Source organism: Pagrus major, chromosome 7, assembly GCF_040436345.1.
Source record: "Pagrus major chromosome 7, Pma_NU_1.0".
Taxonomy (NCBI): Eukaryota; Metazoa; Chordata; class Actinopteri; order Spariformes; family Sparidae; genus Pagrus; species Pagrus major.
In genome coordinates this window covers 24,057,278-24,083,678 of record NC_133221.1, presented here as the reverse complement: position 1 = coordinate 24,083,678, position 26,401 = coordinate 24,057,278, and the positions used below count along the sequence as shown (strand labels likewise).

At 40.9% G+C, this 26,401-nt stretch overlaps 2 protein-coding genes across 3 annotated transcripts in view; one reads left to right on the top strand and one right to left on the bottom strand.

Annotated features, from left to right (window-relative positions):
• Nucleotides 1-20,670, bottom strand: part of cep104 (centrosomal protein 104) — a 32,341-nt gene extending 11,671 nt beyond the window's left edge. For both annotated transcript variants that reach the window (XM_073470679.1, XM_073470680.1), the window contains exons 1-14: nucleotides 20,231-20,670; nucleotides 18,475-18,601; nucleotides 18,153-18,326; nucleotides 17,555-17,693; nucleotides 16,474-16,536; nucleotides 13,796-13,872; nucleotides 13,139-13,307; nucleotides 10,187-10,342; nucleotides 9,784-10,011; nucleotides 8,780-8,995; nucleotides 8,195-8,362; nucleotides 7,163-7,336; nucleotides 3,787-3,963; nucleotides 598-798 (exon numbers count right to left, since the gene is read on the bottom strand). In XM_073470679.1, the coding sequence (XP_073326780.1) occupies nucleotides 598-798; nucleotides 3,787-3,963; nucleotides 7,163-7,336; nucleotides 8,195-8,362; nucleotides 8,780-8,995; nucleotides 9,784-10,011; nucleotides 10,187-10,342; nucleotides 13,139-13,307; nucleotides 13,796-13,872; nucleotides 16,474-16,536; nucleotides 17,555-17,693; nucleotides 18,153-18,326; nucleotides 18,475-18,587 (2,055 nt within the window). In that variant the 5' untranslated portion in view covers nucleotides 18,588-18,601; nucleotides 20,231-20,670. The remainder of the gene's footprint in view (nucleotides 1-597; nucleotides 799-3,786; nucleotides 3,964-7,162; nucleotides 7,337-8,194; nucleotides 8,363-8,779; nucleotides 8,996-9,783; nucleotides 10,012-10,186; nucleotides 10,343-13,138; nucleotides 13,308-13,795; nucleotides 13,873-16,473; nucleotides 16,537-17,554; nucleotides 17,694-18,152; nucleotides 18,327-18,474; nucleotides 18,602-20,230) is intronic.
• Nucleotides 20,671-20,877: 207 nt separating this feature from the next.
• On the top strand, nucleotides 20,878-26,268 carry lrrc47 (leucine rich repeat containing 47). Its single transcript, XM_073470905.1, has 7 exons — nucleotides 20,878-21,483; nucleotides 22,223-22,672; nucleotides 22,773-22,889; nucleotides 23,877-23,992; nucleotides 24,493-24,595; nucleotides 24,793-24,882; nucleotides 25,486-26,268. Exons 1-7 carry the CDS (start codon nucleotides 20,914-20,916, stop codon nucleotides 25,708-25,710), a joined length of 1,671 nt encoding a protein of 556 aa, XP_073327006.1. The 5' UTR covers nucleotides 20,878-20,913; the 3' UTR covers nucleotides 25,711-26,268.
• The last annotated feature ends 133 nt before the right edge of the window (nucleotides 26,269-26,401 follow it).

Genomic DNA, 26,401 nt, shown 5'->3' with positions numbered 1-26,401 from the left:
CCGTGTTGATAATATGAAAAAGTCAGTAAGGTTTGTTGTTAGTGCAATTTTACACACAGTTCATTTGGGAATGATCTGGAGTATTTGAAAGAAAGATCACAATATCTGCATTATACTATACACAGATACATTCCTGTGTTTGGTATGGGGAATTTGGTAACCAGATGAGTAAAACAAACACTGCTTGTGATGGCTTTGCCGAGGCAGTTATATCTCTGTACAGCTTAAAACTGTCTCCTTTTTCTCGTTACTGTCAGCTCCAAAAAAAAAGAAAGACATGACATCATGTAGGCTCCTTAACAAAGCTCAACTCTTTGCAGCTTGAGAGAGTGCTCCCATCTGCCATGTCTGACAGTTTCACTGTCCATCTACCAGCTGCTGCTCGCTGACTGCAATCTGTTTGAAATAAATGAACAGGGCTGGCAGTGTGATGCAAATTATTTTAACACAGTGAACACAGGCACCCTTATACATGTCAGAAAAGCGATATTTTGTTATATATAGAAATAGGAGATTGAAGTTAATGTCCCTTCTTTAAGTGCAAGAGATTCATTTGCAGTGAGAAAAAAAAACCAACCAAACAAAAAAACTTCCTGCCTGAAAATCCACCAGCTTTCCGTCAATCTTGGCAAAGCCATCAAAGAGAGTCTTGTAGAGGAAATCCCAACGTGTGGCAGAATTGCTGGGTGGAAGATAGCTGAGAACAGCAGCTCTGTGCTGCTGGTACATGGATAAGATGATGCGCACTGCCGGCTCTCGAACCTCTGATGCACTGTGCTCCAAAGCCGCTGTACAGAACTGAGAGAGGAAAAACAGACTTTTTATTTTGAAAAAGAAACATTTTTTTTTTGTTGTTGGAATGAAACTTATCTGCAACTACAAGTCATATTTCAACCTTAAATGATAAACAAATAATACAAAAAATGGTGAACATAAACTTCAATCAGTTCATACAATTTAGTAACTGGGTTGCAATTGTTTTTCCAGACCAACCTGAGTCTGATAAATGTCACGCATAGATGAAACCAGGTTTCTGTAATCAGAGAGGGGGATTAAGGATTTCCCCAGCTAGAATTCTCCTGGAAGCAAAAGTTCTTGCACATGTGAATGGCAAAGACTTTCAGACTGTGTCACTGCAAAGCGGTGGGATGAAATGAGAGATCATTACACATAGCGATACATCCATATACTCAATATCTAGAATTAACGTCATTCAAAGTCAGAGCTGACCTGCTACAGGTTTACAGTAGAGTTTACAATAATCTGGTTTGTGCCTTTGATTGACTCTTTCTATCTACTCTGCTCAACTTCGAATCAACTTGTTAGTCCGCTACTTTCAGATGTGGTTCTAATGCATTTCTTAACCGTGTGTAAGGCAGTTTAAATAGCCTCTGTGTTTGAAAGGTGCCATACAGTTAACCCCGACTTGCTGGTCTTATCGACAGTATGATGGGGAAACAGGCCACGGTATGATTCAGTGCAGGCTTTTGAACAGATAAAAGTCAATAATTCATGAAGCAGTATTTGCTATATTTGTATTATAGTTCTAAGTGCAAAACAGCAACACTGTTGAGGGAGTCCTCTCAGAGAAGGGCTAATAATGACGTAAAAAGAGCCCATTATCCGACATAATCTCTGTGTGAAGAGAGGTGCAACACAATGGCAACGCTGCTAGTGGAGAACATTAACATCCAGAGGTAAACTGTGTACAAAGGCCGCCCCTCCCTCGCTCAACAGGCTCAACGTCAGCCTGCCATTATTCTCCGTTGTCTCTGCTGACCACTTCTCATTTTAATTACAGGAAATTCAATCACCCCCTTTTTTACTCTGGCTCCCGCCTCGGAGCAGATCACCCAGGTAACAGTGGAGGAAAAAGGAAAAATGTTCAAACCATCTCTGGGCTAACACTGTAGAGCTGTCAAGAGTAAACCTGAAACTAAGGGATGGTCACATGAGCTAAAAGAGGCAGACACCAGTAGAGGTCTCAGCTGTGAAGTGAAGCAACTTCATGTTTGAGTTTGGGGGGAGCTACTACCACCAAACCAAAAGCACGATATACACAGGTATATGCACATAATGGGTGGTTAAATCTGTAGTCGTGCCAGGGTTTCCACACCTTCTCAAAGACTCATTTCAAGGACTTTTCAAGTACTTGGAAGGGAAGATGTGATTGTAAAATTGAAGGTTGAAGAAGGTTTTCTGTAAGCTCCTCACCTACATCACCACCTTCAACATGCTGTTGCTTAAACATCTAGTATATTGATTTCCACACAGGAATCAAGTAGCCACCCTGAACCATCTGTCATTTTTTAATAAGGGCTGTATTGCTTGTTGCAATAGTATCACACCAGTTTCCACCATCTCCAAAACTTTTTTAGGGAATATTTGTCCAAAGTACAGATGGGCTCAGCTATTGTACCTTTGTTCCAGTGGCTAATGACGTCTTAATGGTATGCAAGATTAACAAGAAATAGTACCTGCTTTAAGCTGGTAGGAAAACAAGAACCCAATCTGATTAACACAGTGGCTTATCAGGTGTATCAACAAAACAAGACAAGACAATTTCACGATCCAATCTTCACTGAAACTGAGTTTCTGTTTAAACCCTGTGTCTTGTACGTGTTTCCAATCAAATTATTTAATGTGACAGACAGGAGAATAGGCAATCTGTGGAATAAAGCACAGTCCTCCTGTCACATCTCAATCAAGACTGGAAATGTTTCCCAGGCAAACATGGGAGGCAGCCAGCACAAAGGGGACAGGCGCTGAGCAAGCATGCACAAACATGCAAACACAGGCTGGCCAATGCCACCTGTGTGGCTTTTGCTTCAGAAAGGCAGAGAAACTTACAAGACAAACCTAACAATTTGCTCTCACTGATGAAAGCCGTGTAAAGTCATGAGGAGGGCTGAGTGGAGGGGGGATGGGTGGAGGACCGGCCGTAAACTATAGAAGGGAGGACGGGATGGCTTGTTGTCCCACCCGGCCTGGTCAACAGTTGCATAGTTTGCACGTAGATATTAGGTCACTGCTGGAAACCAAGAGTGCAGGGGACATAGAGTGGATGTCAATGGTGACAACATTGACTCAGCTGACTGAAGCTCACTGACAGCCTGTTTGGGTGAACTGAATGGCCACAGAAAGCCAGGGAGGGACTGCTCCCATTTCAGTTAGTCACACCGTATTTTTTAAGCCAAATGTAACAGAAAAACAGTGTGATGGGTGCCTATTTAGAAAGTGGAATAATGCAGGCATTATATTGTATTTATCTCTATACAGTACATGTGTTATCATGTTATCCAGGATATGTATGTCGTAATTGCTATTTCCAGATCAGAAAGAGAATGACTGGGGAGACGGAGTTGACACTTGAAGTTGTTTTATAGCTATAAAATCTCCTGAAAATGTCCAGTGTGTCCTTCAGAATAATTCTGACTTGATGGAAAAGCTTCCCAAACCAAATTTAGACAGTGTGACCCCAAAAGGGTTTGAACTTTTTTTTTCTTGAGATAACACAAGAAACAATTTAGTTATCTAAAGATTTTTGCTCTTGACTTCCATACTCTGAAATTTGGTTTCCGAGGCAAACAAAAGGCCTGTTTTTATCTCATTTTGCAAGATAAAAACATATTTAAATTGTGATCTTAAGCAAACAGGTCTATGAAGATAATTGCAACCACTCTTGGCTTCCGTACCAGAGACTTAAAATAATTAAGTAATTAAGGGCTGCAACATTGCAAAAAAATAAGTTTAGATCGATGCATTAGCATACTTTAGGTCCTTTACCGTCATGACATTATCCAGGGTGAAACCAGAGTTTTCTGTTCCCAGTTCAGCGAGCAGCTTTTCGGTGAGCTCGGTCCGACTCTGTGCCAGACGAGAGGGGAAGTTGGATTTGAAAGGCTTCACCAGCTCACCAGGAATTACCTGGAGGGCACGAACATCCTTCAGAACAGCAATTTCCTAAAAGGGGGACATGAGAAACAGACGACTTTGAAATTTAACAGTGTAAAAGTCAAGCAATGTCACTGTATACTTACAGCATGTACCTTTAAATTATGTAATACATGTGCTGTAAGCCGCTAACAAAACTTATCTGTGTGATGCTACACATGATGATTTGTCATTCAGCACATCCGTTAGAGAGACAAGTCGTGACAGAGAATACAAGTGTACAATCAAAGCAAGACGAGAGAAGGCTCTTGGAAAAACTTCTCTCAGTCGTTTGTCATTTCAGCCTCATCAGGTGAGTGGAATGTAAGTTGGAAATATGGGACACAACCACACACACACACACACACACACACACACACACATAAACATATAATTTGTCCTCAACATACAAAGAGACATTCAGTCATTGCTTTAATGGAGCCCCGAACAGATCCAGAGGGGCCAGGCGATGATTTCAGAGGGCTGAGACTCATGGTAATGTCCTGAGTTGAACTCAATGAAGCAGAAGCTACTTTCTTACTCAACACACACACACACACACACACACACACACATGCATGAGTACACTGCTCCATATTTCGCCCACCAGTACATGTGAAAGGGCCAAACTCCAGGAAGTACAGTGCACAAATAACAAACAGCCTCAGTAACGGCTCTGTTGAGGCTTAAGGCTACAAGGAGGCCGTCAAGGCAGTTGGGGTGACTACAACATCGGGCTTGTTTGAAGGCTGGGGTAGAACATGACAACACCTCAGACACCTCCTAACTCGCCCTCACTGCAGTAGGCTACAACACACTGCAGCACACAGTCAGTTAGGCCTCTGTAATCTAGCTCATTTTAAGGAAAGCTAACAAAGACTAAAACTAATTTCCAGCTCCTTTTTAAAATGCATAAAATAACTTCCACACACAAACATCTGCATATGTAATTACAGTTGAAAAATAATGATGCAAAGGCGTAGAAGTTATGTTTTTGTGTCCTTTTAGTGCCTAAAAAGACTTTCAGCTAGGTGAGCAATTGACACTAAAGCTCTAAGAAAACAACCCGAAACAACAACAAAAAAATCTATCAAAATCCAAAAGGTAGAGGCTGAGACGCATACCACGGAAACAGCATTGTGCCTCATTTGAATCCTGCCAGTAGCCTTTGTTGCATTTCATTACCACTCTTAGTACTGGTTTCATATTCAAACCAAATAATGACAGTTGGTCGCGTGCAGAATGCAGACTTGTGGTTGCTGTCCATTACTCCGATTGTATCAAGGAGGAACAAAACATGCTCCATTTAACCATGTATACATCCACATACAAGCCCATTACGCATACAAATACAATACGTTTGTCCTGCAGATGCATGTATTCACAGACAATGATTGTAGCATGTTTTATGTATTTATCTACGGTGAATACTATTCATACCGAGGTCACTGACATTATGATTATGTATTTGCGAACATCAGAATGCAATTATTCACACCCAAGATCAATGATGGTAAATCTCTGGCTGTAAATATATATCAAGAATTGAGACACAATGTTGTCTATTCAACTAATCCTGATAAAATAACTCGAAAAAGCTCCTCGAGAGACGGATAGGAGATTAGAAAACCATTTTCTTCGGTGAACCAGAAATAGTCAAAGAAGACGCACTGCACACATTATTTTTTGATTATTAATGAATCTCTCCTTCCCTAAGCTCATAACCACACAGGTATAAGAGCTGCAGCTACAGCTACCCATTCTAACTCCTCTCTTTTGATGTAAGTGTGATCCTGTATAGTTAAAAAGCAAACAACCTAGTCGGAAGTCAGAAGGACGTGTTTCTTAAAGTCTATCAGACTATTTTAAACACCATTCTTATGTGTGTGAATTACAAAAATGGTGTTAGATAACTACTATAGATAATTATATAATGTAAGGTCAATCTCACAGAGTAACACTAGAACTATTATATTGTTCATAATAACATTATATGTTTGCCACAAATTCTTGAGGAATTGTGACTGACTAATAATTTTGTGTTTACTGAAAGGATGTCAACATTGTTTCTTTCTGTAGGTACTTGACAGTTTATTCAATAAGATGAGCTATTTTGTTTGTTGTGTGTGTGTGGCTGCAGTGTATATAAGTGTGTATGACTGTATGTATGTATGGAGTCAACAATACCAATACAAGACAGCAGAGAGAAGACAGACATTTTCAGACTCGGGTTCTGTGACACAGTCTATGTTAGATATACTGCTCCAAGAGGAGAAAAATGCTGTGTTAAATCTCATAAATCAGCTCAGTAAAGGAATCTTTTAGAGAGATTTTATCTTGATCTGATGACTACATTTCTTGAGAACATCTGAATTATCTAGTGCGCCCATCTGCCTGTACATGATATCTGTGGTCTAAAAAATGTCTGTGCTGCATTATCTTCTCTGTCCTTCTTATAGACTGCTACACAACTGGCTTCAGTCTATCTAGCTGGTGTCATTTAATAGTGAGGAAGTGAGGTATACAATAGGACAATACTGGATAATTTTTCCTCAGTGAATGATTAGTCTTTGAGAAGTGGTAGAGTTGTTGTTTTGTTAGGTAATCCTTCTTTTGTACATGAAAGATGAAGGGCACTCTCAGAAGGGCACGTCTATATTTGTCTTGAATACTGTTGTACTAATGTGTTTTTTATGGTAAATGTTTTTTGTTTTATCACGGCACAGTTGTGTTGAATTGATTTCTAATGTGTTTGGGTTTGCTGTCATCCTGTCTTGGTCAACGTTCCACCCTTGAGAGTCGCCTCATGGGATAGGGAGGTTACTGGGAACCATTTTGTATTTGCTAAAAGATGTTCCACCCAGTTGGTACTGTACATGTAGCGATTTAATATCAAGAAATCACCACAACGTCAAATTTGAGATATAATAACCATAAACAAAAGGGAGAATCACCAAGGACATCAGCAGCTTCGTCAGTACATTTTACATTGCATCAGCTGGGTTACTTTGCAGCACATTGTGATATTGTTTTGTTAAGTAAAAAAGAAAGAGGGTGCTGATTTTATAACATTATCAAACAAAAGCTTTCACAGAGTTCTATACAAAAGATCTCTATACAAAGGAGGATGGCGGAGGGAGAGAAGGCAGATTAAAAAATCTAGGCAGAGGGCACACTGACAAGAAGCAAAGAGTGGATGAAATGCAGCCACCGGTGCCTGATACAATACCTGTATGAAGGCAGTGGCTGTGGCCCGGAGGCGGCTGGCTGACTCTCCAGTCCTGGCCAGCAGGTTTGGCCAGGTCTGCTTCAAGCAGTGGGTCAACTCGGCCCGGCCCAGCCCCAGACCTGTGATCAGCTGGCTCAGCAGCAGCCGCAGCAGCTTCAAGGAGGCGTGGAAAACCTGAGGAAAGAGCCAGTGGACTTTTAGCTGCAAAGTTAGAGGAGTTTCCAAGAAAAGCTAGCACCAGGATGATGTCAATTAGCAGAGAGGTTAGACTTGGCAATGTTTAGTTTGAGTAAACAGATGGAGACAATTGGCAGATACAGATGAAGGTTGATGGGGTTTTTTGGACTCACCAACCAGGCATACTCACCAGACAGTATAAGGCATAGAAGCTAACAGACATGTTTTTTACAGGTCAATTGAATTACCAGATCATTTTCAGGTGACTAGGTAGATTAAGACTGAAAATATATACATATAACACCCTGTGCTACATTCACACCCACATGACACTTAATGCAGCGTAGACCACAGTTCCCACAGAAGGTTGTATTTATTATAACCTAAACTGAAACACATTTATGGAGCTGCAAATTAACCAGTGAATATCTTAATGGAGCATTCTGTGCATCATGTAGCTAGAAAAATAAATCACTCGAATTATTGAGGCACTAGCCTTTTTATTACCATACAAGCTCCATACAAACTTCCAGAGAGAGGTTACAAGGCCATCCTTGTCAAAACTGTTTGTTTAAGGAAGCCAGCTCTGGTAGAGAAAACTGGAGTTGCATATGGTACAGGGGAAACACTGTTTAGAGTGTGCATGTGTGAGTGTGTGCCTATGATTTAACAACATGAATGTTAGCTGTGTTTGTAACAGGAATCCAGAGAACATGATTTAAAGAAGACAGTGACAGCGACGAACTCAACGTATCCATAACAACTTCATTGATAAGGACTACTTTACTGCAGTTTCTGTTCAGTTAATTGGGGATTTTCCCATCAAGACAATTCTCTTTTGAGGAAATGACTTACAGATGACACCTTATCCACCAGGGACCTCTGGACCAGGAAGACTGCAGCTCTTATCATGTTTCTAAGCTCCTCCCTGGGGGTGGTGGGTGATAGCTCCGACAGTTTCTTGTACACAGCCAGGAGAGCATCCTCTCTGTAGGACCAGGTTTTGGAATACGCTCTAGCTACCTGGAAAATTTACAAGAAAATAGCCCCCAAAATAGCCCCCATAGTTATGTGGGTATTGCAGCAGATGTGGATAGAGATTTTCATATATGCTGTCTAATGTATACAGATCATATATTACAAACCCATATATCTGCCAATTTTAGTTTATAAACATAAACATTTTTGGTATGGACCAGTTGACGCCAATCAGTATTTCTAATATTATCAATGGATCAAATGATGATGTGTGATCTGAAATCTTTGTTACTTATCTGCTGATATATATACACTGATACAAATATATCTAGAACACTGAAAATAGGGCAATATTATCCAAAAGTACAGAATATCCTGAAGGAATGGTACGCCAACCCCCTGAGAAAGTAAAACCCTCACTTAGCTTAGCTATGCATGTTTTTTCCACCTTTTTTGTCTTACCAGGCTTTCTCCATACACCTCTAAAGGAAGGCCAGCCTCTCTCTGGGCCTTCTCCGTCAGGGGCTCTGGCTCTCCGCTCATCTCAGGGCTGTGTGGAGTCCTTTGGGCGTCAGGTTGAGAGGAGTGCTGCTCTGCAGGGCTCTGAATGGACTCCAAAGGCCAGTCTTTTCTCTGAAGGGCTGGCAGTGGCCTATCATCATAAGGCACATTGGTAACCTGTCAGCACAAGACAACAACATTGATATCTAAATCCCAGAATATCATTTTTACATTCTACAACTTTCACATTTTTTATTCATATTAGCAGCTATTCTTAGCACTCAATAAATATCCCTAAGTTCAAAGGCTCAAAGAGAACTGATCTACACTTTCAAGCCTGAAAAGAATGGCGATACTTTTGAAATATTTATCACTCTACCCCTGTTCTTTTCACTAACTCTCACTAGCATTTGATTACTCAATAGGTTGCTCATTCAACATCATGATGACAATGAATGTTTAACCCCATCTGTACAAACCCAAGCTCCATGCAGTCAACACTGTCTCCTGCGCCCAGGTGCCAACTGGCATCCAGCTGCCTCATACAAGGCTCAAAGCCCTGCCTTGAGGCCAGGTTGGCAGCCGTGGGAGTCAGCCAACTGTTGCACGCTTTTAATTAAATAGTGAAACCCAAACCTGCAGTGGGGCCGGTCTCTGTAGGTGGTGAGTAAAGCATAAAAGCCCCTGCTGGTCATAATCTCCCTATGTGCTCTGTGTTCCAACACTACAGAGGCTTAAAGCAGGAGACGTGTTCACAAGGTGCTGCATTAGGCTGGGATTAGTTTTACATAATACAGGAATTCATGCAAGCAGAACAAGATACAGGTACAGCTGGCCACCACTGGATCATAAATGAGAAAACAGTGGGTTTGTCATCACTGACCATCAAAAATGGGAACTGGACAAGTTGATACTGTCTTTAAGTGTCTGTAGGTGTTGGACACTTTTGATAAAATGGCACTTACGTCTATCTTAGGTACAGCAGTGGGGGTGCACGGTGTGTCAGGTTGACTGCTTAGTCTGGGCGCAGCACTTCCTGCGTCTGACTGCTGGTTCTGTGAAGCGTTTGTTTTTTTCTCCTTCCTTAAAGTGTCTGTGGACACAAGGGGCTTGGTGGGGACTGAATGATGACGTGGAGAGGGCTGAAGAGAGGGAGGATCCTGGGCTGGGGTTGAATCTGCTGCCCTGGAGATCTGTTGAAATGGTGGGAGGACAGAGCAGAATTCAGTTTAGGCAGAATGAGTCATGATTTTCACTCAAATCCTATACTTTCTCATTTTGTTTAGCACCAACACTGATGACAAGAACATGCTTTGCTTTTTTGTTACTATACAGATGAAGCATCACTATCAGTGTTTGGTGACTGACCATTGACATGTCCAGCAGGTTGTGGACCTCCAGCTGCTGGTAGACGCTCCTCCTGTACTCCTCCATCAGCTCCTTCTTCTTTCTGGCCAGGTCATAGTCTTCCTTTTCGATGGCACAGCGTTTATCCACATCATACCGAGCCAAACGTTCCCCCACCTGGAAAAGCCCAAGACAGGGAGAAGTAAAGACACTTCTGCAGTGACACAGTGAGCCTAAACTGCAAGTTTAGAAGACTATACACAGAAGTTGTTTCATGCATCTGCTTGGTCTAATGATGTCTTAGATTTGGTTGTTTTGTGCCTACATTGAAAAACACTCTTTTATATTTCCTATTTTCACCTAGCCCTGTTGAGAGCTCAAGAGATTATTTTCCATTCTCTAGACTTCTAATAGTAATATAATTTTACCCTCCAAGTTAATTGGTGAGATTGGGGAATGAAGTGACAATACTCAAAACGAGTTTAAAGGGGCAAGGAACATGAGCAGTCAGATGATCAGAGAGGTTGCAAAAATCCATCACCATTTATCGGCCAACTTCCTGGTTCAACTTTCGACCTGCCTTACTTTCTGTAGTTGTGCACAGTTTTCCTGCACAGTGGGAGATTATTGTGAATATTTGAGGTGCATACACCTTCAGTTTTACCTCAGAATAAAATTAGTTATCTGGCAACCATCAGCTGATTGGCTAGATCCTTGTGTTTTTTGCCACCTTGGGCCTCATTGTACTGATGTCACTGTGTTCCCAGATGTCAGCAATTAATGAGTACTGTGTTACCATCACCAATAGAAACAACTACCAGAAACTACACAAATTAGACCCTGTTGAAATTAACCAGAATGATCCTTTTCACCTAAGTGGAGTTGGTTTGGGGATTGACTTGGACCAGACATGGGCAGTTCTGCCCGCACAATGACAAAGACCTGGTGCCTCATAACAGTAAGTGTGCCACATGGTGAATCATCAAGATTTACAAGCTGGAAAATTGAAAGCAACTTCCAGTAAGTCAGAGACGTAATTTCTTTCTGAGGAAATTCCATTAAGCTGAATTAAGTTGCTAACCAGGCGCCAAGTGACACAGTGTGAACATTAACACCTTGTGAATCTTTACTCTGTTTTGGACTGCAATAAACATGGTGGCTTTTTCTCTTGTACTTAGGATCTCCAGCATAAAGTTATTTCTACTCCATAAACCTCCATGAAGGAAGATATACACCATTCTCTGCCTTCTGTCCTGTGTTTTCACATCTTATGTGACATTCTGAGGGTGTGATGGCAAGGGATTTTCAGCATGACTACCTTGGCAACTGCTTTGTCCGCGATGCTAATATGCCATGCTGACAAGATGCTAGTATGTATGTGTGTTCTCTGGTTACAGACAGGCTTGTAGCTGGGCGTGGGAGAGACACTACCCGAGGAGCATCACGGCAGCTGTTGAGCTTATTAAGAATTCATGGTCAGCATGGTAACGCTGTATACAAAGGGGGTCAGTAACAGGAATCTGAACAATGTTTAACAACTACTGTTACAAACAGTGGTAAAATTTCACTGGATGTGTGCAAAAAGAATACAAGCTTCACAAAGTTGACATTTGAAAAAGAAAAATCATCATAATATCTGTAGCAGTGGCACTTACCAGATACCAGATGGATGCTGGTATCTGGTCCTGAATGGTTTCCTTATCACAATAAAACATTGCTTACAGTTTTCATAACTGTACTTTACTGTAAATGGCCTGCTTGTTGACCACAGCACTAATCATAGCTGTGTCAAAATTCAAATAACATTTTCCTTACACACATTTCTTATTGTTATAAAAGAAACCTATGTAAAATAAACATATAAACGTGAGCTGGCTGTTGCCCCCATACAGGATAGTAGCCACTAACAGACATAGATAACAGCCAAAATGTATTCTACATAGGTTGTAGTCAAAGTGTGTGGTTGGAATGATGACACAAGGAAGAAATGTGGTCATTACTTGCAGAGTGAAAAGAGCTGTCAAAAGCCAAAAGAGCAAACATGGCTGAAAGGAGCACAGGACAGCAGAACTTTTACTGACTTTTACTGAACTTTACCTCTAGTGGAGGTGGAGCTAATGTGGACTACGTTTCATATTGCTGGGTACTTTAATCTATAAAAAAGCATCATATTTATCTAAATAAATTGTTGTGAATCTCAAAATCTGGATCTGCAAAGTAACTAGAACTAGAACTGTCAGAAATGTAGTGGAGTAAAATGTACAACATTTCCCACTGAAATGCAGAGAAGAAGAAAGTAGAAATTGTACATAAGTGTGTGCAGTACTTGAGTAAATGTACATGGTTTACATTCCACTACTGGTCCAGAATAAGGTTGAATATAGGGAGTTGAGATGCTGGCATTCGCCCAGGAATTCTTGCCCAAATCTACTGTCTTTTGCTGAAAAAAAAAAACACTTCCAGTAAACACGGATATTTAACATTTGTGTGTGTGTGTGTGTGTGTGTGTGTGTGTGTGTGTGTGTGTGTGTGCGTGCGCGCGTGTGCGTGTGCGCGTGCGCCTGTGTGTTATGTGCCTCATAATTCTAGAGCTAGATCCAGCAGGTGATTAGCTTAGGTTAGCATAATGACTGAGAGCACAGGAAAAAAGCTAGCCTCGCTCTTTCCACCAACCACTACCTAAAAAGCTCAGTAATAACACATTGTATTTGTTTGTTTAATTGGTACAAAAACAGAAAATTAAACAATTTTTAATTTTGTTTTGAATGGGACTTGGTAACTGTCCATAAGCCCTATTTAATCTTCTGAAGGGTTTTAATATGAATTATTCAAGACTTATTCAAACTGACAGTAACTCAGCAAGACACTAAATGTTCTCACTGCAGAAAGAACACATCCTGTTCAACCATGTGAGAAAATATTTGGTGTCAGTGCATTGTAGCCATCCAGTCTGCCTCTGAGCAGTTACAGTACCTTTTGCAGGTCTGCGATGGCCTGCTTCAGATTCTTGGCCTGCTCGAATTTCTCCTGCCGGACCATGTCCTGCTTTTTCTGGTCTAGGACACGGATGATATGGGCGACTTCGGGGTCCTGGTACATGTCAAAAGCCAGGTCGTCCAAGGGGGAGATAGACTCACATTTGCTGGGTGCAAGACAGGACACAAGGGTGACAAAAAATTGAAACATTAAATAAACTGAAACATTAAAACATTTCTTTTATACACAACAACACAGTTCTGTTAGGTTACACTTCTGAGCCATGTTGAATATAGAAACAGAAAAGATGATTTAGTGTCTAAATGAATTTGAAATAATGCCAGTGTAAAATACATGCGTCATCATCAGTTAAATGGGCTACGTATTGTGCAATTCCTGATCAAAGAGGAAAAACACTGACCGACCCCCCAAGGATTGAGACCCTGAGGTGAAGCGTCCCTTGGGGGTTGATAGATTCACAGAAAAAAACAATTTCGAAATGTGTTTTCCTCTTTGGACGGACCACCACCTGCATTGTCTTCAAATGCGAGTGACCTTGAATGCCTTATTGGTTAGCTTCCAGACTAAATGGCTTTGTTGAACAATGTTATTGTCACAAGACAAAGAAACCAGGGTTCAATGGCCTAGCCTCACCCCATGAAGGTCGTGTCCAAGGCGGCTTCCAGCTGGGTACTGTTGAGGTAGTGTTCGATCAGCTGCTCTCGGCTTGGCTGGGGGTAAACAGATGGACAAATCACACACACACACACACACACGTGCGAATATACTCTTGTATTACTAGTTTTCTAATCCCATTAGCTTTAAGGTGGCCCTCAACTTCAACCCTTACCTTGACCTTAAACTGGCTCTTTCAAAAACTCCTTGGACCTCACAATGGCAGTACTACAAGTACTAACTCATACACTCATACACTCACACACACAAACCCAATCATTAATCAATGCCTCCAGGCTATGGTCATACATGGAGACTTGTAATCTACTGTGTACACTGCTATCCCCTGAAATGTTAAGTGGCCAATCATTATGAGAACAGCAAACACTGTCTGCTGATGACATCATTCTTGCAGTACTTCATGCAAAACAAACCATCATTTATCAAGACAAAGGACAAACTTCCTTGTAGAGCAGAGCACAACTTCCTGTTAACCAGTAGTAAGTAGGAACATGAACAATACTGTAAACTTACTTTATCATATAATGTGTCTGAAATGAGAAGCTGAAATGTCCAAGAGGACCCAGAGCAGTCAGAAGTGTTTAATACATCCCTATTTCAGATAACTTAGATTATTGCTTAACTGACAGCTTGACATGTTGCTAACTGATTTGAAGTGTTAATGTCACATCCTCTCTATTAATCATTGACACAGATTAGATGTGATGTCATTGCTTTGGCAATAAGCACATTTGTAAGTGATGCTCTCGAACTACACTTCTTAAGCTATTTCTAAAAAGAGCAGTTCACTCAAATTACAAAAGAAACTTTCTTGATACAGATAGTTTTGGTTTTAACTGTTCAAGTTAAAGTCAAAAGATTTTAGCCACCACTCAACACAATAAAGGTGAATGGATTTTTTTCTGCAGTGTGCTCAGAAGTGGAAAATGATATTTAAAAATTCAACATCAACTATGTACATTTTTTTTCTGAAAAATCCTCAGGCAGTGAGCAGTTTTCTGGAACTACTTTGCAGCAAAGGAAGAGCCCTTATGAAAACTGGGGACCATGTGTTCTGCAGATTATCCAGAGTAACACGGCATCTCAAAGTTCACACAACAACACATCTCGAGGAAAGAGAACACGCAACAAAAACACCAGTAAAACGGGAGATAATAAAAGCTCAACAAACTATAATAAAAGCTAATAATGAAAGAAAACATGTCTATCATGATGACATGATTATCCCATAAAATGTAATGGTCCACAAATCACATAAACCACTACTGTACATGAGAGCTGGAGAGAGATGCAACACATTTCTGATATGTCATAGAAGGATAAGCGCAGGTGTAAATAATAAAACTAATGATGGCTGAATTTCATTTTGCTGCTTCAGTTTCACGCTCCTTGTATTGCTCATGCTGGCCCATTGTCACACATGACATGACTTGCAGGGACACAGAGAGCGATAATAGTATCCACTGTTCTTTTACTACAGCAACAAGTCAAAATATCTACTGATAAAGGCCAATTACATTGCCATTTAGGGCAGAACATGTACATAACCCAAAAATAAATAAAGTTAGAGTAAGGTCAAAATTGAGAGCTTGCACTTTGTATATAGGTTTTATATTTTTAATTTATTTATATTTTGGGTTTTATCTTGTTTCTTCTTTATGTGTCGAAATCTCAAAGCCAGACATCTCAGACAAATAAAACAGAAACTACCTGCATCACTAGATGTCCCTACACGTAAATGAGAAGATATGTTTTTTTTTCTTCACAGTTTGGATGAACCGACACACTTTACTGCGCCACAGTCTCCCTCCACAGGACAAACACAGCTTCCACATATACAACAGATATAAGAGAACAAGATCTAGCCGACCCTCCGGGCAAGATCACTGCTGTGGTGGAGGTGCTCAGAGTCGGATTAGCGGAGCAACAATGCGCAGCCTGTTCACTGGAATCTGTGCGAGTGTGTGTCCATGTCTTTCCATGTCTCTGTGTCTGTGTGTGTTTTAAGGTGCTCTCTCTCTCTCCTCCAGGACCTGTCCGTCTGCAGGACTATCGGATTACACCAGCTAACTAAAGGCCTCCTGTGTGATTACATACTGTCCTCCCTTTGTGTCTCATTACTACATTCCTGACACATATACACACACACACACACCATTCAGGTAAACACATGGGCATATACTGTAGGCACACTTATACACTGTCTTTGGATCAGTGAATACAGATAAATACGACATAAAACAACTATGAAATATATTCACTATATCTACACAATCAGTGTATCCTCTCCATATAATTCTCCATCAAATATTGCCTCAAAACTTAGACGTAAGTTGAATCAACATCTCTTTGACAGTCATTCACATTATTCAGGGCCATTATGGACAAATGACAAAAGTATATGAATATATATGATATACGATATGTGAGGAATACTTTGACCTGTTTTGTTTAACATGTCAAAAGTTCAAACTGTCATAGTGTCAGGGGATGGAGGAGGAAAAATCAGTCTACCCAGTTCGAAGTGACTGCTGACAGAGGATTGGCTCACAAAATCACAGCACAACTGCACCACCTACTGCTGTGCTGATGTAAGTGCAGTGACGAATGACAGGTGAAGGAGAGTGCTCACTTACAATTGTGTTAAAAGCATTGCCATCCACAGAATCTCCCAGAACATTAATGGCAACCAAAGCAACCTGAAATCATAAACAGATGTTGGTGAGGTGGTTGGACAAAACAAAAGTAAGAGGGAACATAAACAAATCAGTGCATGTGACATATGGGTGAGTGCAGGGCGGTTAACAGTGGAATCATTTTAGTGTAAAGGGTCAGACTGGTAATATTCGATATCTTTATTACTATCAACAAATCACATGAAAACGCTAAAAACCAACAAAGAACAAGTATTGACTGTGTTGTTGAAGCCTGATCTAACTCTGTGCCACAGAGCACCATTGTTGTCAAAAAACACATCAATGAGCGACATTGTTGATGAAACTTTCCTTCACTACAATGAAAACATGCTGTTTATTTCAATCAATCAATCCCACATAAACTGTCATGCTGCTGTTAATACTGATTAAAAGATAAGTTTCCCCAAATATTCAAGTTTAGTCACTATCTACTCACCCCCTATCTACACCAGACGAGCTGTATGGAGCAATTTTATGTTTTCTTTCAGTTTTTGTTTCATGTTTTTCAAGTCCCCACTTCTGTTGTTTAGGAGTATGCTGCAGCGCTGTTTTGCTGTGAAGCTCCAGAAATGTTTTGCGGACCATAAAACTACTCTCAACTAATCAGTTCAGCACTATTAGAAATGAAAATGCAAATCAAGCTTATGGTTGATGGTATAATTAGCAAGATGATGTCAGGAAATACATTTATACAATATTTTGAAATGAATCCCCATGATTTGATATCCGACGACAATTCTCAAGCTGCCTGCAGAACACATACTGCAGTCCCGCTCAAATGACCCTGAAACTATTTTGTAACATACTATTTCTATCATTCGCATTTACAGTCCAATTCAAAATGCTCTCATTTCACCACAACACATCACAATAATAAGACCCTTAACTATTATCTGAGAGGGGTATGCGGGCCTATCGGAGGCCAGACAGATGGCAGGCTAAGTTTTTTTGTTGCTTTTTCTCATTTATATAATCAAATTAGTTATGGAGGGCAACACCATCGCTACCACCGACAGAGTACCTGATTGTACTGATTGTAACGGTTGACATGGTTCCTGTGGAAGGTTATTTTCAGGTACGTTCCGATGACATCTACATGGACTGACTTCAGCTCCCGTGCTTTGAAGCCTGTCTTCTCATTGTCGGACAAAGACACATATCTGTGGTGAGAATACAGAGTTGCGGTTCAGTTCAGCTCTTCTGCTGAGACATACAAGACCAAAATTATATTTTACACGATACATTATTCTATCAGTGTGGGGTAACTCATACTAGATACTTGTTGCAGTGGGTGGCATCTGTGTAAGACATGGGGACCAAGTTGTAAGCCAGTGCCTTGGTTAGGGTGGGCGACAGGCATATTGCTTATCGCTAACACATGAATGTATACACTCCCCTCAGTCGGCCTTTGATTTGTATTATCAATTAATCTGCCAGTGAACCTTTCCTGATTAATCCTTAAATCTTAAATGTCAAAAGATTGTGAAAGATGTCCAAATGACTACCACAAAGATTGCCTGCTTACACCTCCTTCATGGTCTGGTCAAATCCAGATCAGAGGACCAAAACTACACACATGGGTGCAAGTCAAAACCGAGCCGCAGGGTCTGCAGTCTCACCCTAGTCTGCGAAGCTGCCCAGGGAATCCTGGGCTGCTGGTTTCAGGAAGGGTGTCTCCAATATGGAACTCCACCTTGTCTGGGATCAGGTACTGGTGGGCCAGCAGCTGCAGCTTCCTCACCCTACTTCTCTCCACCAGCTGGAGGGTGATGTGCTGAGGGTAGGAGCACTGTCTGCAGAGTATTTGATTCACACAATGTTGAGTTACAGTTCAGTTCATTAAAAAAGGTTTGTATTGCTTTTGGAGCTTTGGAAGATCTTAAGTTGCTATGAATGAATGTATTATGCTTTTAAAAGTACAGCACTGTGTTAACAATGTACCTGTTGGATCTCCAGCCATTGACTGTGGGTGCATGGACCATGAGTTCCTTGGCATTAAAGTTGTCCTCATGACTTGAAGAGTTGACCACAATGAATCCTATCTTTCTAGGCATCTCTCTGATGGACACTGATACAACACAAACAATTCAATTAGAGAAAATTATGGATGTTAAGATGATGTTGATTCAACAATTACATCTGCATCTTCCATTAGTGCCTGGAGCTGCTCTACTGACAATGAGTGACTAATTAACTGTAGGCGTCTGTATTGTATGTCTAGTTTTAACCGAGAAAATACATCCTCTTCGTGTCTGGCCATCAAACCTCTTTTTGGAACTGACTGAAATGTGGCAAGAAAGTACACCAAGTATATTCAATAGTGTGGTCAGATTTTCAGTCCAGTTTACTTATTCTTTGATCAGATAGTTCCAAACTTAAATCATGCCAATAGCCAACAGACTACTACTGTGCCCAGGTGGTGTCCTTGTATGGGTGCTTATTTTCAACATCTGAGAGATTTGGCAACTTTTTTCTGAATGTGAAACTAGTTTTGTTTTACAAATGTGTGTATTTCCAAGTATTGTATCAGAACTAGTACTGAATAAAATTCACAACCAGGTTAAAAGAATATTATAAAGCGTTGTTCTCAAAGTGGGGGTCAGGGGATCATTTATGTGTACTGAATGGACGTCATAGCTGTAAGTACGAATCCAAGAGGCTTAAAGATTTGTTGAAGGGGTTTACCTACAAGGTAATTTATTCGTCATTATACAACACAGGGTTGTATAACGAAATGAAAGTTTGTAAACAGCTTCATGCTACACAAATTACATAACATATATACAGTTATTAATACACAAATAAAATATAAACACGTAGTGCTTCTTTAGACTCTGGGTCAGGGTGTATGTAAACAGCAGTAACAAGATGGTGATGATAATGTGGTCGGCATATTAAAAGTTCGACATCTGGCAAACACTGTCCATCAACTTTGACAGTGTGTGAGCAGCACGCATCGGAGATCTGGTCCCTGTGGGCACAACAGTCTCTGATTTCACGTTGTTTTGCCAGCCTGGGCCCGTGTTGTCCAATTCCTGTTCCTCCGAAAAGACATCAGCCAGGAGCAGCCTTAAACCAAACTGGATTAGCATGGCTCTACTTCCGACCCTCCTCCTCCCTGGACCGCGATCCAGCCGGACTCAGGACACCGAGGGCCGTGACGGCATTAAAGTCCGCTGATCTTCTTCCAAAACACCCGCTTTCTTCTCCCATGATTAAGACAGTATTTCTGCCATAAGCAGTACGCGTTTCAGCAACAAAACCGACAAAAAACACGGTTCAAAAAAACAAAAACGTAGCATAATTTGGAGGAGCTACCGGCCGTTGCCATAGCAACCTCAAGCAAGCTCATGCTTCTATAACATATGACAGAACATATTCAACAGTTTACTGCACTGAGTTTAGTGCACGGTTCCCTTTAATGAAAATAAACTGTCCTGAGTTTGCTCAACCCCCTTGGACAGGACAGAGAGTTCCTTCATGCTGACTTGAACTTGTTGGGCAGGGGGTGTAAGCTAACTGTCAACTAGCCAACACGGCTAGCCTTACAATAAACAGTATTCTTAGTTAAGGTATTTTACCTTGCTAAAATCCAATAAGTGTGCTGACAACGGTCATTCGTCATGTCCTACACTTTGTTGGTATATATTTTCGAGTAAATAAAGGTTTTCTTGCCCGTATTTCAAAGATATCTTACCACGAACATCACCGTAATCTTGACAGCTCGTAGTCGCATCTCATCTCCATAACCACCGCTGACAACTACCAGCACGGACATGCGCAATGGATTGTGGTCGAAGCAGTTTAATTTGCGTTCAAGTCGATTTTGACATCAACTCTCATTTTTTTTAAAACCAACCTTGACATATATGGTCGTTTTATGTTTTTAACTACACATCAAGACAATTTGCATATCGTTAGACACCCAAAATACATTTTAGTCAGCGTTTTCTCACAACTTCCTGGTGCTCGGGCGGAGCTGAGCCGGAAGTAAAATATTCGGCTCCAAAATAAAGGTATCGCATGTAGCGATAACTACAAAATTATTTGCTCTTGCAGTATTGCAGTGAATCTACAGGGTATTCGCAAAATGATTCTCCCAAAGATTAAAAAAATATGCCACAAATTAATGCTCAGATGCACAGGTCTCATAATGACAACTCATGATTATGTAATGATTTAGGTTTTAAAATAGTAGTCATCCATATAAATTTTTATAATTGTGTTTTTATAATTGTTTATTGAGTCAGGCATGTGTTCTTTTTTTTTTTTTAATCATGCTCAAATATGTACGCCCCGGACATCATTTATTTTGAAAAATTAAAACGGATGTCGTGCATTTCATTGTCTTGGCTGTCTTGTTAACTTGTGTCTCGCAGCATGGATGACATGGAGCAATGGCCAGAAATAGAGAAAGCAGCGGCAGGAAAAAGACGTGAACTGGTTTTACAGGGTTCAACTGTCGACGAGAGGATTTCCTCAAACGGGGGGCTCACCTCGGCTGTCTACTCCCTCACACTGCTGAATTATCTGGAGGTTAGCCAGTGTCCGAGTTTGACAGAGATCCACGAGGACATCCAACATCTGACCAACCTCCAGAGCCTCATCCTGTGCCGGAACAAGCTAGCCTCCGTCCCGAATGTCGTCGGCAGCCTCAAGTCCCTCAAGGTCCTGGACCTTTCAGTCAACAACCTTAGGGTTTTACCAGAGGAAATCACTCAGCTAAAGGAGCTCAACACCCTGAATCTGAGTTGCAACAGCCTGGAGGTCCTGCCGGAGGGACTGAGCCAGTGCACCAAGCTGTCCAACATCAACATCTCCAAGAATCACATCACCGGCTTCCCTGCTGATTTCTACTCCGAGCGACTGGATCTGCTCAGCACACTGGTCGCCTCTGACAACTCCATCGACCAGCTAAGTGGAGATATTCACAAGCTAGCTGCTTTAAAGGTCGGCCGAACTTCAACCCCAGACCTGTTTTAAATGACCGAAATACACACAAACAATACGACGTTTTTTTAAATGTTGGTACACTGTTTTGAATTCGGCATAACTTGCTACACACTCCATACACATAGCAGCTCCTCTATGCCTATCATGTCATATCATAGTGGCGATTTTCTCTTGGGAAAATGTTCAAGGGTGGATTAAATGTACTCCGAATTTAAGAGGAGTCGTCACAGTTTATAGTGTATATCTTAAATTATAGCTAACAAGGTGTCACATTTGTTGATAGGCAATGAAGCACTAAAATACAAGTTTTCTAAATAGAGTTTGGTTGGTACCCTACAAACAAACAAACTCTTGTCCACTTCTTCTCATAGTGGGGTTCAGGGGTCCTTGACTAGGTTCCAGGGGTCCCCAACAAATAATTTATTTTCACTATAATTCAGTGTTATTCTATAACACCAAGTAACACCATGATAGAATTTGACTATTTTGGTCTTGGTTTGAGTACATTTTATGTATTAAAACATCTCAAAGCAGAATTCTTATCAAATGGGGACCATGGATCAATTCTTATTCAATGGAGGTCCGCTCATCTAATTTTTTAAGTTTAAGGGTCCTCCTTGATGTGAAGGAGTTACAGCACTGCTACTTTACATAACACCTAAAACTTTTGGAATAGCTAATGCTCTTCTCCACAGCGCCAAACTCAACTCGTGCACTATGTTTTTTTCTCCTCCAGGTGCTCGATCTCTCCAACAACAAGCTGAGCGAGATCCCATCCGATCTGAGCGACTGCCCCAAGCTAAAGGAGATCAATTTCAAAGGCAACAAGCTGAACGACAAACGCCTGGAGAAGATGGTCAACGGCTGCCAGACCAAGTCCATCCTTGACTACCTCAGAGGAAAAGGGAAAAAGGAGGATGGAGGCGATGTGGACGGGGGTCGCAACGCAGACAAGGGGAAAAGGCAGCAGCAGAGGAAGAAGAAGAAGGCGGCAGAGGAAAAGGATGAGGTGGAGGAGCTGAACAAGATGGTGGTGAGGGTTCTCCACGTTTCAGATGCTGCTGCAGCGCTCACAGTCACAGTGAGTGCAGAGGTGAAAGATGTGCGACCATACTTGGTGTGCTGTGTGGTCAGAGGCATGAACCTGAAGTCTGGGAATGCGCTCAAACGGTTCCTGGTGGCTCAGGTAAGGCAGCCTACATCGGACCATTTTCGTGTCACACGACTAATAAGATAACGAAATGTCAGTGTTGTCACCAAATAAGATTCACCTGTTTGTTTTTTAGACAAAGCTTCACGATGACTTGTGTGGTAAAAGGACCATCGCAACCATTGCCACTCATGACGTGCAGCTTCTCAAAGCTCCCCTGATCTATGACGTCAAAATACCTACACAGCTGAAGGTATTGTCGTGTATCGACTTCTTAATCTTTGTTTTGTCCAAAAAGGTGTTTCAGAGTTTCAAAAAGTCACCAATAAAAAGGAAATAATCTCCAGGAGTCCTCCAAAGCTGAGTGCAGTAATGTTTAATTGTCGACAATTAAAACATGGGATCATACAGACAAAAGTTCATCCGATAAGACCCAACTTCTCAATACAAAACATACTCCTTATATTCACTAACAAGGTTTGTCCGATCCTGGCTCGTTCTTTTGTTTACATCCAAATTTTGCTGACTTGGGTACTTTCCTTCTCGTGGCAAAAACACGTGCCCCCTCCCCTTTCTGCTTGTGCCCGTCTTGTGGCCTCTCTACAATATTCTCTGCTCATCCTTTTCTGCTCTACCATGGCGGCAACTTCAAATCTTGGAGGCCGGGCAAGGCGGAGCTGGCAGCTGCACTGACTCCTTATCTGCATGTTTGGCCTTGGCTTTTCTGTGAGCAGAGCAACTCCTACTCTCCTCCATGATCTGCCCTACTGACTGAACAACAATAATATTACATGACTTCACTCTTTCATTTGTGGTTATATTTCACTCAAAGTAACACAATTCAGTAGTTTAATCATCAATTCAATCAATAGGTGCCTGTTCAATCAACTAGTACAGAGCAATACCTGTTTTAACCATTCATTTATGATTCATTCACATTTTGATTAGATTCTTTAATATTTCAGTACTTGTTACCAGTTGTTATATGCTACCACTAACTACTTATTTATGATTATATGGTTATAATACACTACAGTATGTTAATGCAGATTGCTTGGCTCATTATTTTCAGATTTTAATCAATTTGCTATGCCAGACAGACATTAAAAATCTATCCTATTCAGTGATCAAATCAGAAAATAAAATGGTCAGAGACGAAAGAAAGTTGTGTTTCTGTTGCTGTGTGCTCTTAAAAATGTCTAAATTTCACAATTTGTTGAATGAACACAATGTTTGTTAGATTGCGTCCCTGGGTCGGAAGGAGATGACGGCCGTCGAGCTGATAAGACACCTTCAGCTGGAGGCTGACGAGCTGAGGAAGCAGAAGAAGAGGCAGAACGTCACTGGCCTCCACAAGTCAGTACAACTTATGAATTCTCTGCACAGCTTGAGCTTTGTTTATGTCAGGGGAAGTGTTTTGAATGATCCTCATTAGCTGACTACAGGCTTGAGTCCAGGGGGGATATTTGGGTTAAAAATCTAGATAACTTGTTATGTTTGAACACATGAGGGCAGTATAGGTAGTTGGTCTGCAGCTTTAGTCTGTATTTCAACCTCAATGTTTAATAAGCAATAGATGGGAGTAGCTCATGAAGCTCAAATTGTGTCTTTAATAATTACATATTTAAAAAGCTGATTATGATAGTTGACATGATACGGACAGTTTAAGCACTGAGGAAGATGGAGACTAGACAGGAACATAAAACAAGTATTTATACTGTACAACAGAGCTTTTTTTAGATAATCACACAGATAATATCACATGCTGTGCACCTGTTTATTTGCTTAAGCCCTTTTCATGTTCTCTCTCTCAACTCTGTTTATTTTTTGTTGTGTTTTGGGGTTTTTTGTTACAGATACCTGCAGATTCTTCAAGGAAAAACACACTACCCCTGCCTCGTGGATGCAGAGGGTCATGTGATCTCATTCCCACCTATTACCAACAGTGAAAAAACCAAGGTGTGTATGTAAGACAGCATTTCATATTAAATCCTGTCATACACTGGAATCGATGTTAACAAATAAAAGAAATAGTGCACTCAATAACACATCTGACATGCATGTTGGCTTGTCTTTGTGCCACACTGTCTTATTGTAGCCCACCAAGTCTCTCTGTGTTTTAAATAATAACATGATCAGCTGATTGTACTTCACAGATCAAGAAGCAGACCAAAGAGTTGTTCCTGGAGGTGACGAGTGCAACCAGTCTGCAGACCTGTAAAGATGTCATGGACGCTCTGATTGTAGTAAGCTTCACTTTTTCTTCTTCTTTCCTCAGTCATTAAAGTGTAAGTCGAGATTACTAAAACTTGTTTCTCCTGGTTATAACATCATTCTTCGTTGAATCTGGGTCCAAGACTGGACCTTTGTTGTAGCTACTCATATGAAAACCAGAAATCATGAAGACACCACTGTGTAAGATGATCTGTAACTTGTAAACAATCTCAATAATTCACTAGTTTTAAGGTATGTTATGTAGAAGATTTGTGGTGAAAGAGGAAAGGTCACTGTGGCATGTTTGGCCTGATGGAGCCTCTAAAAAAACTTCATGTCTTGATCACTGAAAACAACGGGGTTGATCCTAAGTTGATCATGGGTTTCCACAGCTACTTTTAATGTGTCCAATACTTGATGGGACATCTCCGTGCTGGTGGTTGAGTAAATGGGCTTGCCACAGCCAATGCTGGACCCTGTCTGTGGGTGGTGTACAGAGTCAAACCTAGGACAAATTTTCAAATGACAACAAAGAAGACAACTTTCATGGCCTCACAGTTCTTAGGTCTTTGTTTTATTTTTTTTGAGAGTCCTCTAAACTGTGCTTTTAAAGGACATTTCCTGTTTCATCACAGAAAATGGCAGAGTTGAACAGGTTCACGGCAGAGCATCAGGATGAGGCGGGGTCAGACGGGGAAGGGGGCGGCCCAGCAGAGCCGGCTGCCAGCAATGAGACCTCCTCCAGCGAGCTGATCATCCAGCAGGTCCGAACAGTCGACCAGGACGGGAGCCTGAAGGTGGTTTACCCGTCGAAGACCGACCTCTCCACAGACGTCAGCAACTTGACCGTCATTTGGTAGTCAGGCTGTGGATAACCACTGATGTTTACACTCACTCAAATGCTACATGAAGTCACTGAAACAGATTAAAATTGTAGGACTTTAAGGCTAGTTTTGACAGCATGAAACAAAATGACATCCCTTTACTTCAGGGAGCGCAGGAAATCTGATCCTAATAGGATTTTTCTGTGATTAAAGCAACATCCAACAGCAGTTTGATTTTTAGTTAAAAAATAAGTGATGCCTGATGATGAATGTTAACATTTGATTAATGTACATTTTTTGAACCACATGTTGTTGTACTTTAATTCATCTTACCACTTCCTCAAAGGATGATCAACATGACTAAGTGTATGTTAAAATATCCTTATTTTTGTATTATTTACAAACTGAAAACAACTTGTCCGTTGCTAATATTAATTTTGTTCAACTAACATTGACTTTAAGTCTGGACAGGTCACTTATCTGTCGTACTGGAAGATTTGTATGGCTATTTATCAATTTATCAAGTATTGGCATTTTCCCTTTAAGCAGCAGCAAATAATGTATGAACTACACATTAAATATCCTCCTGTTTCATTCGTTGTATTTCAAGTGTGTCCAAGAACATCTGAGGGAAAAAATCATTGAAATCACTGAACTTCTTAATGATCTTTATGGGTCAAACTATTCCATATTGGTGCTCTAGTAGAGTTATATATCAGAAATAGGA

Bases quoted from the DNA above. Each gene is read 5' to 3' on its own strand.
- lrrc47 (XM_073470905.1), top strand. From the start codon at position 20,914: ATGGATGACATGGAGCAATGGCCAGAAATAGAGAAAGCAGCGGCAGGA. The intron at 21,484-22,222 runs GTCGGCCGAACT...TTTCTCCTCCAG, and splicing joins ACAAGCTAGCTGCTTTAAAG to GTGCTCGATCTCTCCAACAA. The intron at 22,673-22,772 runs GTAAGGCAGCCT...TTTGTTTTTTAG, and splicing joins AACGGTTCCTGGTGGCTCAG to ACAAAGCTTCACGATGACTT.